The 16,178-nt window shown below is 46.2% G+C and overlaps 1 protein-coding gene and 1 pseudogene across 1 annotated transcript; one reads left to right on the forward strand and one right to left on the reverse strand.

Moving 5' to 3' along the window:
- Positions 1-2,256: 2,256 nt before the first annotated feature.
- Positions 2,257-11,257, forward strand: LOC125521104 (polyadenylate-binding protein 2). The gene is made up of 9 exons (XM_048686153.2): positions 2,257-2,736; positions 4,206-4,324; positions 4,408-5,067; positions 5,149-5,226; positions 5,305-5,394; positions 5,566-5,700; positions 10,313-10,483; positions 10,574-10,780; positions 10,859-11,257. Exons 1-9 carry the CDS (start codon positions 2,451-2,453, stop codon positions 11,102-11,104), a joined length of 1,992 nt encoding a protein of 663 aa, XP_048542110.1. The 5' UTR covers positions 2,257-2,450; the 3' UTR covers positions 11,105-11,257.
- Positions 8,307-9,998, reverse strand: LOC147959613 (uncharacterized; annotated as a pseudogene).
- Positions 11,258-16,178: the final 4,921 nt, after the last annotated feature.

A 16,178-nucleotide genomic window follows, 5' to 3' on the forward strand; every position in this document is an offset into this window, starting at 1 on the left:
CTTTTCCGACCCATAAGCTTAAATAGTCTTGATCGCGAGAGTGTGAGATTGCTGAGTCCCCGTGACTCACAGGTTACTTCCAAAACTAGATGCAGGTGCCGATGATGCCAGTGCAGGGAACGCGCCCGAACTCAAGTGGGAGTTCGACGAGGATTCAGGACGTTACTATGTTTCCTTTCCGGACGATCAGTAGAGGAGCCCAGTTGGGGCGAGCGGGGATCTATGCAATTGGGGTTGTCTTTCTTTATTTGGTTCCGTAGTCGGACCTTGATTTGTATTCTGGATGATGTAATGCTATATTTATGTATTATGTGAAGTGGCGATTGTAAGCCAACTTTTATCCCTTTCTTATTCAGTACATAGGATGTGTAAAGATTACCCCTCTTGCGACATGCCTACTATGCGATTATGCCTCTAAGTCGTGCTCCGACATGTGGGAGATATAGCCGCATCATGGGTGTTACAGCCGCGGTCTCTCTCGTGGAGTAGATCCGATGTGGATGAGCAATGCTCTATCTCTAAAATGAGCTAAACCAATGCTAACCCTAGAAAAGTAGAGGAGGAGTCGTTTATATAGGCAAAGGGGCGAAGGGGTACATGGGCCTCGGCCCAACATCATGCACGCAGGCACGGTCCGGATGATCCAGATGTTGGTCCGGATGATTCGGGCTTCGGGGGTCCGGATGATCCGGGTCGGCGTCCGAATCGTCCGGCTGTGTCGAGGGGGCTGCGAGAGGTCTAGATGTCCGGGTCCTGGTCCGGATGTGCGGGTATGTCCGGATGATCCGGGACTGGGTCCGGATGATCCGGCTTCAGGGTAGCTCCTGTTGCTCTCGGGTCTTCAATTGTCCGGATCGTCCGGGCTGGGGTCGAGATCATCCGGGCTGAGCCCGGATCGTTTGGGACCTCATCCGGATCATCCGGCCAACCTGGGACTTGGCTGATTTCTTCTCCGTCTTCACGCATATCTTCCGCTCCCGATCCTTCTTGCTCCTTAGCTTCTCCATGGCTAGCTCCTTGGTACCTGAGTATGCACAATGTCTCTGTTTGAGGTAGTAGCCATGTCTCATGTGCATCGAAGTGGAAATGTGAGAGGAGATATGTCACCTCGGTTTCGAGAGCTCTTGCACGTGCTTGTGTCATGGGTCCGCTAGGCACTTGGTGAGATGATGGTAGGTCCATGGGGATGACCTTGGGATGCTCCGTATCAAGAGATGTCACCTCGGTCTCGATCGCTCTCGCACGTCTACTGTTGTCATCGGTCCACCTGGTGCTTGTAGTGACGATGGTAGGTCCATGGGGATGAATGTGTGATGCTCCATATCAGAAGGGAGGAGAATGCATGGAGAAGAGATGGTGGCAGACGAAGGAGTAGCAGGCTAGTAGGGGCGGTGGCCACGTGCTAGGGCCTAGGCAACACACGAACATACATGCATTGTTCGACCACCATGTTCGCCATGGTTGTGAGAGGAAAGAGGGGTACGGGTAGGAGCTAGGTTAGGGATTTTTTTCTGGTGAGTTGTCCGGCCACCATGGTTGTCATGGTTGCGAGAGGAAAGTGGGGTAAGGGGTGGCAGCTAGGTTAGATCTCTTTGGGTGTGGAGTGAGGTCCATCGGGTTCTGGTGGATCGGGGAAAGAACGGGCTCGACATTGGGATGAACCATGCTAAGCAGCAAACACTTGTTCGTCCATTTCCCCTTAAAAAAAACTTGTTCGTCCATTCTCAGGTGAGCCATGCTTCGGGTGCTTTTATGGCTCCTATTTAGAAGTTTTTATAATTTTTTGATCAAAGTAAAAAAACTGTAAAAATAGAAGCAAAAGCCCAAACAAACAGGGCACGACTGATGTTATCCTTAAATAAAAGTAGTCTAACGAATGCAAAATAACCCGGAGCATGGCCTATGTGAGAATGACTTTTTGGCCAAAGTGGAAAAGCTGCAAAAGCCTAAACAAACAGGGCCTAACTGATGCAAAATAATCTGGAGCATGATTTTTTTGGCCAAAGTGGAAAAGCTGCAAAAGGAGAAGCAAAAGCCCAAACAGGGCGATTGTTTTTTGCTAAAAAAAAACAGGGCGATTTTTTTTTTTTTAGGGTTTACAGGGCGACTGCTGAGAAGAGAACTTTACGCCATCTGCTTTTGACTCTGACCTCCTCCTCATCCGACCCGTCAATCCCACTCCGAGCGCCACCTCACGAATCCAACCGTCATCACGGCATCTCCGATCCCCACACCCCCCCTCTTCCACCTTCTTATTGCCGTCCCCCTCCAGCCGCCGCCTGGGCCCTTGAGCGCCGTAGTTGGGAGCGAAACCCTCTCCCTCCCATTCCTACCAAACCCTAGAAAACCCAAAAAAATCCGCAAAATTACCCCCAAAAATCTTGAAAAAAATCATCAGGAACCTATCCTTCGGTCGGATCCGCTTATCTATTATCTCTCCTACCCTGTTGATGATGGCGGCGCAGGTTCAGGCGTCGGCAGCGCCAGCGGCTGGCGCGACGGAGGGCGGCGCGTCTCCGGCGGCTGGGGCTGCGGCAGCAGCCGCACCAGCAACTGCTGCGGCTTTCCCGGCGACTTCCCTGTACGTGGGGGATCTGGACGTGAGTGTGCAGGACGCGCAGCTCTTTGACGTCTTCAGCCAGGTCGGCTCGGTGGTGTCTGTGCGCGTGTGCCGGGACGTCAACACCAGGATGTCCCTAGGCTACGCGTACGTCAACTTCAGCAGCCCTGCCGATGGTATGTCTGTTCCTGCCTGTCATCTGTTGGTCAAATCCCGTGATTGGCCTGCTTGTAATGTCTTTGAAGTTGATTTAGTACAAATAGTGTTTATATGCTTATGGTCATGGCTTCATGCTTGACCCCTTTATGCATCGGGGATATACAGTGACAGTGGAGCCTCTCCCTTAAATTTTTAAGAGAATGTAGATTCAGTAGTGACTAAATGAGGATAAGTCAGTTATTTTGATATAGGTGCTAGTCTATGCAGTTAGCTAGTAGCGCTAGTAAGTTCAAACTATTCAAATCTATTTCGTTGGCAGTAACATGCAGAATCCGGGCAAATTTCTGTGATATACATTTAGAATTTTCGTTTGCACCGAACAGTATTTGCAATTCATTCTGTGTTGGGCAAACTAGCAGTGCTGTTTTGAACAGACATTTATGCAGAAACATACATGGTTTTATAGTTTTCTGATTTGGCATAACATGGTTTAGCAAGTCCTAAACATGATTGGAGATATATGATGCTCTAGGATGTGTTTGGTTCAAGGGACAAGATAAATGGATATGGGTATCCCCAACCAACTGGCTAGGGATAGCCATTTTTTCTGTTTGGTTGGGTAAGTGAGCATAACCCAGATCATGTTTGGTTTGAAGGATGAAATGTTGAGGATATCCATTGAAGAAAATCAAGGAGGAAAGTATTATGCATCAGCTCGTGTAGTCCCCTATTTTCTTGAAGCTCCTGCAGCAGAAAACCAACAAGAAAATCTGAGATTGGAATAGAAAGGCACTCACGAACACCTCACTTGTCCACCACGGATGCACAGCATACCTTGTTGTGCCTGCATGCACGCACGCATGCCACACTCTGCCGCCGCACACGGGCTCTCCGCTCCGGCAGCCACTCCTGCGTGCTCTGCTCCACAAGTCGCATCCGCTGCTCGCTATGCCCGACATCCGCGCCCGCGCCCCGATCTGCCAGCCAACTCCACCAGCGCTACCTCCTCTGCCTGGCATGCGGCGCTTTGCCAAGGAGAAGAGGGACACAAGCAGATCACCGGACTACCTCGATGCGTCGATCTGCAGTCGCCACCGTCGCCGCCCACGAAAAGAGAGATCTGGAAAGGGGTGAAAGGATAAGAGGGGTTCGGTGTCTGACAGGGGAGGCGGGGCGAAGAAAACGATTCGGACGCAGGGATGGCTACATCCGCCACTTTTTCACGGATCTGCGGAGCTGAGATTTTTGAGAATATTCCACGAATCTGGCTGCCCGTATCCCTCCTTGTCCATGAAGCAAACACCTGACATCCTTAAAAAAATGGCTATCCCTATCCCATAGAGGGATAACGAGGCAACCAAACGCACCCCTAATTGCTTTATCATGTCAAACTTACTGCTTATAAACTGGTCTTAATTTCTTGTGTACTGAATCTTTCTATTTTATAGACGCTGTCTATTTGTTCCTTAACTATAATTGCTTGCAGCTGCAAGGGCATTGGAAATGCTGAACTTCACTCCTGTTAATGGGAAGCCTATAAGGATAATGTATTCTAACCGTGACCCCAGCTCACGTAAAAGTGGTGCTGCAAATATATTTATCAAGGTATTACTAGTTGTCAATGCTTTTCTTCTTTGATTTCCACAACAAACTATTTTGCTTACCAATGCTTCTTTCATTGTTCACAGAATCTTGACAAGTCAATAGATAACAAAGCGCTCTATGACACATTTTCTGCCTTTGGAAACATTCTTTCATGCAAAGTTGCTACAGAAATATCTGGAGAATCCAAGGGTTATGGTTTTGTTCAGTATGAGCAGGACGAATCAGCACAGAATGCCATCAATGAGCTCAATGGGATGCTTTTGAATGACAAAAAGGTTTATGTTGGGCCTTTTGTTCGTAAACAGGAAAGGGAAAATGTTTTTGGCAGTCCCAAGTTCAATAATGTCTATGTAAAGAATCTATCAGAATCTACCACCGAAGATAATCTGAGAGAATTGTTTGGTAATTTTGGACCTATAACTAGTGTTATTGTAGTGCGAGCCGATGATGGTAAATCCAGATGCTTTGGATTCGTGAACTTTGAAAATCCGGATGATGCTGCACGTGCTGTTGAGGATTTGAATGGCAAGAAATTTGATGATAAGGAATTATATGTTGGTAGAGCTCAGAAGAAGTCTGAAAGGGAGATGCAATTGAAGGAAAATTTTGAGAAAAGCAATAAAGAGACAGCTGACAGGAACCAAGGCACTAACTTGTATTTGAAAAACTTGGATAGTAGTGTTGATGACGATGAGAAATTAAAAGAACTTTTTGCCGAATTTGGCACTATAACTTCTTGCAAGGTTCACTTCTTGTCCCTAATTTGTTCTGCACATTATTATTATGCATATACTTTGCTGCTGCTAATTGAAATCATGCCATAGGTTATGCGGGATTCGAATGGGGTCAACAAAGGATCTGGTTTTGTTGCATTTAAATCTTCCGAAGATGCTTCACGAGCTGTAAGTTGACATCTGAAAAATCCAATTTAAAGATTGCCTAGAGAAAAGTTCTACTAATATATCTTGTTGTACTTGTAGCTTGTGGCAATGAATGGTAAAATGGTTGGCGGTAAGCCTCTTTACGTAGCACTTGCGCAACGCAAGGAAGAAAGAAGAGCCAGGCTGCAGGTAATGGTCTTGTATATGAATTACTTCCAAAGTTATGTGACATGTGTCATGGAATGTATCACTTGTCAAGAATCATAATATTTAGTCTGTTCTACTGTCTAATTGAACATATGCACGCTGGATGTTATTTTCGCTCTAAAATGTCCTGTCATTTTCTCATTGACGTTTCAGGCGCAGTTTTCACAAATGCGTCCTGTGATGCCACCGCCCGTTGCTCCGCGCATGCCCATGTACCCCCCTGGTGTTTCTGGAATGGGCCAACAGCTATTCTATGGCCAACCACCTCCAGCTTTTGTTAACCCACAGGTATGTCAGTAGAGCAATCTTTTTTCCGTGTGCATATGAGTGGCTTAGCTAGCATCTTACATAGTATGCACCATGACAATTTAACAGGACATCTAGTTTGTCTATCTCACCGTATTTAATTTTTTGTCTCTTCTATGGTATGATTTGAGATTCACCAGTGATACGATAATGCTATCTTTGGCAAATTTGAAGCCTGATTTTAACGTTAGGGGCTATTCCAGATTTCCTACAAAGTAGGGATTTAATGGTTTCTGAAATTGGCAGTGACACAATGAGTTATTCTGATTCAGAAATCTCTGTTTCACTTCTAGGATTTTTAATTGGTGATGCTGGTTCCTTGTCATTTTGAATTTTGTACTATTGAAGCATTGTTTTTGTTTTGAAACACTTTATCGTGTGATAGCTTCGTGTCTTTTCAATTTTCTGGTCTTACATGCAAAAGATACAAAAAAGTTGATTTCCAATTTTAACTAAATCTTCTTTTGTTAAAATAAGGAATTAGGAAGCCAAATAGCTAAAATCTATAGTTTTGGTTTACTAGAACCATCCGCATATTGTTTCAGCTTGGTGGAAACCCAATTCTTCTCCTCAGGATCTCTTGAATGAAATTAGGGAGCGAAGTAAGTAGATATGTTATGATGGACAACTGCATATTTGGAAAATGATGCCAGATTGTTGGTTATCAACTGTTGGCTATTTTTGATATCCAAAGGGAATAATGTTGTAGGAGTACAAGGAAAATGATGCCAGATTGTTGGTTATCAACTTGCTGGAGGAGTTCTCACATTTTTTTACATAATGTGGCTGTGGTGCAGCAAATCCTAAACTACATTATTTTAGGGCCTATTCTCAGGGTAGGGAAACCATAGCATTGGAATGTCTTGCCCATTCGAATCCTACATGATTTTATTTTCTTTATTGCATCATGGGAGAAACAAAAGTTTTTTTCCAAGATGTTAAGAGCGGATGCTAGATTTCCTATGGAATGTAGTACAAATGATTCCTTGGGAAAAAATCATACGAATGGAACGACCAATGAAGGAATTTTTTTAAGGACTTTAATCCTCCAAAAATACTATGAAAATCCTCTGAATCAAAGTGGCCCTAGGTTGGTCAGTAGTGATTAATTAACTTTTTAGCTATACTTACTGTTGGATTGTAATTATTTATTATTCACAATAGTGTTTTTTATGTTTGAGATTTAAAGTTTCAACCAAGGTTGTCAAAATTGTGATCCTCAATCGGATCGTAGGTGTTCCCATAGAATCGCAAATCATAGAATTGGCATAGGTCCTAAGATTCTACCTGCTTTAAAAAGTTACTTTTTTGTAATTTCCCATTTGTTTAAATGGTTGCATGAGTGTTTATGTGACCAGTTAGAACCTATTTTGATTAATTAGTGTCAGTCCTTCTACATGAATATGTTGTCTATATGAGATTGACATACACGTTAAGGAAAAATATGTACCAACATGTTCTGAACATCAAATTAAAAGTGGCATACTGACATGTCCAAAAGCTAACAAAGGGCATCCAATCCAAGTTTTTGAGCAACAAAGGTTTAACGTACTAGAAATAGAAGACAACTTTAGTACGAGTCGTCTATTGATATCCTTGTACTCGTTCATGGGTGGTACTGCAGTACTAGAACTCCCAACACAGTATGAGGAAGGTCCTGAATTGTTGCCGCCAAGACCACGTTCGTCGTTGACATTGTTGTGTTCACAGTCAGTATCGTCATAATTATATGCATCAAGATCTTGATCTAACCCAAGATCACCATCTCCTACAAAAATTCCAAAATAATAGTCAGTAACGATGTAAAAGGAACAAGAATAATTAACTTGCTTCATCAAAAGAACTTCTCATACATGCTTCAGCTAGGCGACTAACAATATTTTCTACATCATTTTCAATGTCACTTTCATCTTCTTTGTCCATAGCAGCTTCACTACGAGCAATGCTATTAAAAGAATGCAACCAGTCCTTTTGTGGAGGAAGGTCATGTTCTTCTTTTTCAGTTATGCATTCATCATCAGAAGAGACATCGTCAATGTCATATTCCACAACTTGTCTTTGTCTTCTGCAGTCTGCTCATCAGTTGTACATGACAAGGACTAAATCAATTATCTTATCTTGGTGCAGACGATTTCTTCTCTTTGAGTGAACCTACACAAGTTTGAGAACTTAGCATTGCTACACGTGTTATATAATATTTCCTAGAGAACACATGACATTGATTCTTACTTGCTCAAATGCACTCCAGTTCCGTTCACAACCTGACGAACTAGAAGTTAAGCTAAGAACTCTAATTGCAAACCTCTGCAACTCTGGGCAATCATCTCCTGGCGAGTCCCACCAATAAGCTGGCTTTTTTTTAGTAATTGTCATAATAGCCATTGCATTCCAAATAGGCCCCCGGCATCCTGAATGAATCAATCTGCAGTTCTATCTTAACTCTTTCATCTAAATCAGGAACCATCTTTTCAAGCATGCAGAGATATATGGAGCTGTGTACGCCATCTTTCATTGATGATACTCCCTCTGTTCCATATTAGTTGTCGCTGATTCTGATTCAGTACAAAGTTGTACTAAATCAGCGACAACTAATATGGAATGGAGGGAGTATTAAGTATTGGTGTGTAGCTGATCAAAATAAAATTTCAAATGGTCAAAGTTAACTAAAACAAGGTTAATATAGCATATCTTGAAGCCACATTTATGAGTTACGGAGTCAGTATAGTAACATACCTTTTCTTGACATTGTTAAAATTTTGTTTTATTTATCTTTTGCATGATCCATCTCATCATACATCAGCGGCATTACTGGCTTCTTGTCCGAACCCACCATTTTGTAATTGGGAGTGCAGCCTTGAGACATGAGGCAACATTAGGCCAAAACCCACTGCTATCCAGAACAATTTCTTCAAAAATCGTCCCTTACGCAGAATTAAATCTGCTACTACTCCACTTTGTTGAAGTGAACATATTGATCACTGCGCCCTTGTGCTCATGCAAACAACCCAAAGTTAAAAAGGCAGTAGCAAATTTTGTCACTGCTGGCCTAATTAAATCCTGCCCTCCTGTGAATTCTCTCAACCAAGTAAGAACCATTGTTCTAGAATAAATGTAAGTAGTAATTTTTTGGCCCTTTGTAATTGTTGTCTGATGCATCGTAATCTTCTCAAAATCCTAAGAATTAAATCAATACAATGAGCTGCACATGGAGTCCATTTTTTCTTCTCTTTTTTACATCAACAATTCACCAGCTGCCATATGGTTAGCGCCATTATGTGTTACATCTTGAACAACATTATCTTATCTTACTTCCTCAACAGTATCAACAAAAATTTTAAATACTTGGTTGGCTATCTTAGAAATGTTAGAATTATCGACTGAGGCAAGAAAGACTGCACCTTTTGGGCTGTTCACTAAAAAGTTGCATATGGACTTTTTCTTTTTATCTGTCCAGCCATCAGACATAATTGTACATCCTGTCCTCTTCCACTCTTCTTTGAATTCAGAGAGCAAATTCATTGTTCTCTCAACCTCCAGCTTGAGAGATTTTACCCTCACTTCATGATATGATGGAGATTTAAAACCTTTGCCGAAGTTTCCAATCATTCCAGTCATCTTTATCCATTCTGGATCCTTGACAACATTAAATGAGATAGGATTGTTATTGAAGACCCGACAAATTTGAGCACAAACCTCTTCTCACTCTTCTTTTTTGTAAAATCGGTTCACTTTTGTTTGAGCTCTTGTGCTTGTTAGTGAATTGATTTGTCCCAGCTTCATCTTCATTGTTCTCAGCAGGAGTATTCCTTCGAACATCATTGTTCCATTTCTATGTTAAACTTCCTCTTCTTTGCATCATTTTTTTTTCTGCTTGGATCCCCAGATTTTTGAGAATTTTTTTTCGAACATCATCCGGAACTTTTTCGCAAGGCTCGACATTAAAACCTTGTCCCAGCCAAGTGATGCTTCAGTCCGTAGACACCTCCTTCATATTATTGGCAACATATTTTTTGGTTTCTGGTTGCTTCATAGGTTCACTGATCAGTGTTGAGGTAATTTTACTGTGGACTTGTCCTTTTGCTCACAGCATGGAATGTGATGTTACTAGCCCCTTGGTTCCTATAAATAACGAAAACAGCATATATCGTATCATCAGATATAAAATAATAATAATCAATCAAAAGCCTACTTTATTTTGTGGTGTGATTTCATGTGGGGCACCGCTAACCTGCGCCGGAGGAGGCCCATAGTAGCTGCACCACCGAAGGTAGGTGCTTCATCAGGGCGTGGAACACAAGGAATCCATTCTAATACTATCTAGTCGTTAGTAAATATATAAGATTAGCGGCCCAGGACGGATCTCGGTTCCCCGGCGACCTGGTGAAAAATCAGGCAACTTCCCATTAATCCAGCGATCCTCCCAAAACAGGGCCAGCCGACCGTCCCCGACTGTCATTGGATTCATAGGAGGTCCCCGACTGGCGATATAATGAATTAACTTATGCTTAAGAAAATTTCATTCATGTTGCAAATATTCTGTTATTTCATTCATTCTCACTTGGATGATAATTTTTAATATGCTCTCTTTCTGTAGCCTGGATTTGGTTTCCAGCAACATATGATTCCTGGAATGAGACCTGGTGTTGCTCCAATGCCAAATTTCGTCATGCCAATGGTGCAGCAAGGTCAGCAACCACAACGCCCATCTGGAAGGCGCGCAGGTGCTGGTGGAATGCAACAGCCAATGCCAATGGGTCATCAGCAGGTAATAGTTCTTCCTTTCCTTCCAAAGGAATGTGGCCTTTATTTTCTGCCTCCATGCCTGAACAGCTGAGTTAAACATTTTTCGCTGCAGATGGTTCCGAGGGGTGGCCGTGGTGGTTACCGTTATGCGTCTGGCCGTGGCATGCCTGATGCTGCATTCCGTGGTGTTGGAGCTATGGGGCCATCGCTGTATGAGATGGGAAGGATGACTCCTGGTGACACTGGAGCACCGCAGCAAGTTTCTAGTGGAGCATTAGCATCTGCACTTGCTAACTCTCCGCCGGAGCAGCAACGATTGGTTAGTTTTTTTTATTGCCTTCTCCGCATCAAGTGATAAGGCATTATGAACTCGGACAATAACTTGTAATTTGTGCAGATGCTTGGTGAAAGCTTGTATCCACTTGTTGATCAGCTGGAGCATGACCAGGCTGCCAAGGTTACCGGTATGCTTCTGGAGATGGACCAGACTGAGGTTCTTCATCTAATTGAGTCACCTGATGCTCTGAAGTCTAAGGTCGCTGAAGCTATGGAGGTTCTCCGCAGTGCTCAGCAGCAGCAGACCAATGTTCCAGCTGATCAGCTGGCTGCTCTTTCGCTGAGCGATGGCTTTGTTGCTTCTTAGTTGGAATGCTGCTTGTTTCTGGTTTCTGTATGTGCTTGGTGCTTCAGACCTGGAAGTGTCTAGTTTTACTCAAATAGATTTAACTATGGATTTCAACATTGTACTCTTTATATTTGTTTAAATATTGAGATTGAAAAATGATATATTTGTGGATTTCTGTTTGTCCTAGGTGCTGCTTGTTTAATTTTGGAAAATGATTTGCTTGTGCCTGCTGAAGTGACGCTGGCATCAGTCGCCACTACTGGCTGGCACTAGCCCCCTGGCATCAGTCGCCACTACTGGTTGGCACTAGCCCCCTGGCCCAACGCATCTTCACCTTGTCCTTGTTGGATGATCGTTTCTGCTTGTTGGATGATCGTTTCTGCTCCGTATCTGGTCGGTTTAAACCGGCCGAACCGTTGCGCTGGAGCATGTTGGATCTCAAGAGATCCAAGGACGCCGCCTGCGCAATGTGTTATCAGACCCATGTTTTTTTTGAAGCGTGCACGGGTTATTTTGTTGTGAGGAGACAGGGCGGTTGTGTTCGGCGATCGGCGGGCAACAGGGTCATTGTGTCCAGCACGTTGGATCTCAAGAGATCCAAGGACGCTGCCTGTGCGATGTGTTATCAGACCCATATTTTTTTTGAAGCGTGCACGGGGCATTTCGTTGCGAGGAGACAGGGTGGTTGTGTTCGGCGATCGGCGGGTGACAGGGTCATTGGCGCCCGGAGGTCAGGAGCGGCGGCGGCGGCCCAGGACGGATCTCGGTTCCCCGGCGACCTATGCCCTCCCCCTCCCCCCGATGGTACTCTTCCCTCGTGCTCTCCCTTTCGTTGTTTGTCTCCCCCTCCCCCATTGGCGTTAGGGTTATGGTGTAGGGTGGTCGTTGGTGTTTCTCTGGGCCGGCGCGGACCGGGGACGGGGTGGTGTTCCCGCGGGTCGAGGGAGGGTGGTGGATTTGATGTTTATGGTGGCTAGGGATTTGGGATTGGGTTTAGGGATTTTTGTTCCTCCATGAACTACGGTCTTTTTGTTCTCATATATATGTTAGGTTGTGACAACGGCAGCTTGCCGTGACCTTGGTTTCAATGCCATGGTGCACACTGCAGATTTTGCTCCGTGACCATCGGAGCTTCTTCGTTTGCCGGTTGTAACATTTTGATCTGTGGGTTGTATCTTTCCCCACTCGTCGGTTGTAGCGATTGCCGGGCCACAAACTTCTGCTTGTAGCTGAAATGTCCGCATGTTGTAGCCTTTTCTGTTTAGTTGGTATGTAGCTTTTTTCACAAGTGGTTTGCAGCTTGCCTGATCGACGGTTGCAGCTGTATGCCCAAACCACTTTTCAGATGCAAAATGTTGTGGTCTATGATAAGTTCATAATGCAACATTCGGGTGACTTTTTTCGAGGTACAAGAGTCTTAGATTTTTAACTGAGATTTATAGTAGTACCTCTAGGTAAAGACTTGGCATAGAAAAAAACTGCCCTGCTTGTTTGTTTTCAACAGTTAGCTCTAGTCATTTAATGTTTTTTACATGAAAATTAGTCACATTTATTTCATTAACATGTCTTCTATCTGTTGTTACGGAGTAAACTAACTAAATCCATAGCCTCATATATACTGACTAGCGGTTGAGGCGCGCCACTTGAGCAGAAGCTCGGCGGTGCCGGGTGGGACGCACCCTTTCTCTTTCCTATTTTTTATACCAATGCACACATCGATTTTTGTGTGACTAAGCGGTGTCAGGTAGGGTACGCCCATCCAGCAGCCCCTTTTATCAGCTTCAGGAACGTGTTGCCCTTTGTGCCGGCACAATGTGACAAGCTCACAACGTCGTTATAGTGTTTTCTACAAAGGTAGACCTTGTATTATGGATCAGGTGAAACACACTCACGTGTTAGTGGTATTGAACTGAAGCAACGTTTTTTCAATGAAATGTGATCATCGCGTCTCGAACACGTAGTTACCACACGACAACTCCCAGCCCATGCTGTTCAAGTGGAGCGTCAGCGACTCCCAGCTGGCACCGTGCAGCTGGAGTGTCAGCGACGGCACGGGCGTGGCCCACCGCCCCCACTTCTTCCAGAACGGTGTCGTCGCTGCCACTTGAAGCATAGGTCCAGTGCCACGCCGACATCCACTTGATCCAGATCATTTCAGCAGATAATAGGTTGTACCTCCTCTTTGAAGCCCTTATTGATGTGCCAATGCCAGGCTGAGAAGGCTGGGAGCTCTGCATCAGTGGGTGAGACAGTTACACTAACATAAATATGTAAATGAGTGTAAAATTAACAAGTGTTTGATTTTAAATTCAAATTTAAAAGAAAATTCCTAGGGTGTCACCGGAAGCAAAACCTACATCTCAAAATGTAAACTCTGTGTCACCACCGGCAATAAAACAATATTGTGATTCTAATGAAAACCAGAATCTGCATTTCTAAGAGCATCTTCAGCCGTTGGCCCCCCAGGCGGCGATTTTACGCGCCCCCTAGGGGCGAGCCGACGCTTAAATCGGCACGGGGGCGAGCGGGTTCCTAGCCGCTTGCCCCAGGGTTGCCCCGGACGCGTTTTTATTTTATTTTAAAAAAGCTGAATTCGGCGAAGTTCGACTAAAATTCGGCAAATTTGATATTCATATTAAACATGTTCGGCGTTTTACATAAATTATTAAAAAAAACTAATCTACGGGGCGAAGAACTCGATCAACGCGGCGAAGTCGCCGACGTCGCCGCCGTCCTCGTCGTCGTCGTCGGCAGCCTTCTCCTTCTTGATGGCGCGGCCGCCACTGCTGGACGCCTGCCCGGCGTCTCCATGGCGGACAGGCGATGGTGGCGTGTCGTCGTCGTTGTCGCTGACGTCGAGGACGACGATCCCTCCCTCGTCCCGACCACGGCGGCGAGCTTCGAACCGCGCGAGCACGGCGCACCGGCGCTCCCTCTTCGTTTGCACCCAGTTGTCGCGCGCTCATTTGAGGGCCGCTTCATCGTCGAGCGCCTCCTCCTTGACGCCGCTGGCGACCCGGGCTCCGTCTTCACGACGGGGAGCCCTGGCTCTGTCTTCGGCTTGACGAGTCAGGGAGGAGCCGAGGACGAGGGGTGGCCGCCTTCATTGATGACGATGCCGGCCGAGCGGGTGCGCCGACCGAGCGAGGTCTCCGCTGCGGGCTCGGCCTTGACGCCGAACATTGCCGGAGAGCGGGAGGAGTGGGAAGAGGAGCGGGAGGAGGAACGGGACGAGGACAACGCACCAGAGACAAACCTCCTTGGCATCCATTGCCCGGCGCCGCGGCGGGACACCGGAGCGACGGTCGGTCCCTCGAGGGTATGTGAGCGGCGGGTTGTTGCCGCCCTCGAGGTGCGCGTGAACCTCGTGGAGCGTCCGGTCGAGGACGGACCACCACAGGCGTCGGCCCTCGCTGTTCCACCGGCCGCCCGCCACCACCGGCGCTCCGTTGGTGGAGGCGAGGCGTTGCTCCTGACGGCGCTGGAAGTATGCCGCCCATGCCTCGTGGTTGTGGGTGGCGTACTGCGGGGAGGCGCGCTGCTCCTCGGTTAGCGACGACCGAACGCGGTCGACCTCGCCGGCGAAGTAATCTGGGCGCGCGACGACTTCTGGCAGGGGGGATGGGGACGCCTTCGACGCAGAGCCTCCATCCTGTCGGCCCAATGCACATGTCTGGAGGCGCCGGAACTTTGGCCTCGAAAAGCAGGTGCGCCTCCCACGTTTGCAACGAGCGGCGGCCGAAGCCGTTGGCCGCCGCTCCATCGCCGGGGAACCGCTCGCACATTGTCGTTGATAGGGCTGGGAGAGAGGAGAGGTTCGTCGGCGGCAGAGAGAGAGAGACAGAGAGGTTCGTCGGCGGCGAAGAGAGAGACAAAGAGCACGACGTCTGTGGCCAACGACGGGGGGGGGGGGGACGCTTTTTATAGCTGGCCCGTGAGGAAACAATGGAAGGCTGACCGGCGGCAGCCTTGGCATTGATTCCCTGTGGGAAACCGAGGCTTTCGCAGGACGACGAGGCGAGTGTCGCTGATTCGGTGGGCCCGCGGCTCTTTTGCGCCAAAACCATTTCGCCCGACGTCCCCGAGCGCCCCCAGCGCGCCGGGTTCGACATGGGTCCACCGGCGCCGAATTCGGCCTGAGCCGGCAAAAATTGGGCTTCTGGGGACGCGGCTGAGCCGTTTTTCACGCGTCGGCGCGAAAAAATCGCCCGGGAAGGGCGTGTTGGGGGCTCGGCTGAAGATGCTCTAACAAACATGTATGACTATTCCTAGGTTCGTAGGAAGGACGTGCATCATGACCCTAACTAACCTCCAACATCCTACTTAATTAATCTGTGGTAGCCTGTTAGATCTTGTAAACCTAAACAACAATTATTAGTAACAAAAAGGAAGGATTAAGATGTCATATCGTCAACAGAAAAGCCCGCAGTTTTGCAATCCAACTTCCCCAATGATTGTCAAAGCATATGATAAAATGATTGGTGAAGATCCACTTCAAGTCCTCAACCCTGCAAGCAAAATGAAGGAACATGAGTTTGCTCCAAAGCATTGAAATTTCGGAAGCATTTTTGAGGCACCTAGATGATCGAAAGAAATGCTAGTTACCTCTGTTGTGTCATCCATTGTATCTACTAAAGGAAATGGGACGACCTTCTCCTCTGTAATTGTTGTATAAAAAAGTCATGCCTTAATTGGAATCTTAGAGACCCATGAGCTAAATACAAACCGAGAGCATATTGGACACGTAACTTCCAAACATTCAGAAGTGCCTACACAACCAAGATTAAAGTTTCAAATGTGTAACACCCACAATGTGGCTATATCTTCCACGGGTCGGGGCATGACTTAGAGGCATAGCCGCATGGTAGGCATGTCGCAAGAGGGATAATCTTTACACATCCCATGTACTGAATAAGAAAGGGATAAAGAGTCGGCTTACAATCGCCACTTCACACAAATACAAGTTAAACATACATCAACCAGAATACAAACAAGGTCCGACTACGGAACCAAAATAAAAGAAGACAACCCCAATTGCTAGATCCCCGATCGTCCCAACTGGGCTCCACTACTGATCAACTAGAAACGAAAC

The sequence above is a fragment of the Triticum urartu genome, chromosome 7A, assembly GCF_056163025.1.
Source record: "Triticum urartu cultivar PI428250 chromosome 7A, HENAU_Tu73, whole genome shotgun sequence".
NCBI lineage: Eukaryota > Viridiplantae > Streptophyta > Magnoliopsida > Poales > Poaceae > Triticum > Triticum urartu.

Bases quoted from the DNA above. Each gene is read 5' to 3' on its own strand.
- LOC125521104 (XM_048686153.2), top strand. From the start codon at position 2,451: ATGATGGCGGCGCAGGTTCAGGCGTCGGCAGCGCCAGCGGCTGGCGCG. The intron at 2,737-4,205 runs GTATGTCTGTTC...AATTGCTTGCAG, and splicing joins CTTCAGCAGCCCTGCCGATG to CTGCAAGGGCATTGGAAATG. The intron at 5,395-5,565 runs GTAATGGTCTTG...TTGACGTTTCAG, and splicing joins AAAGAAGAGCCAGGCTGCAG to GCGCAGTTTTCACAAATGCG.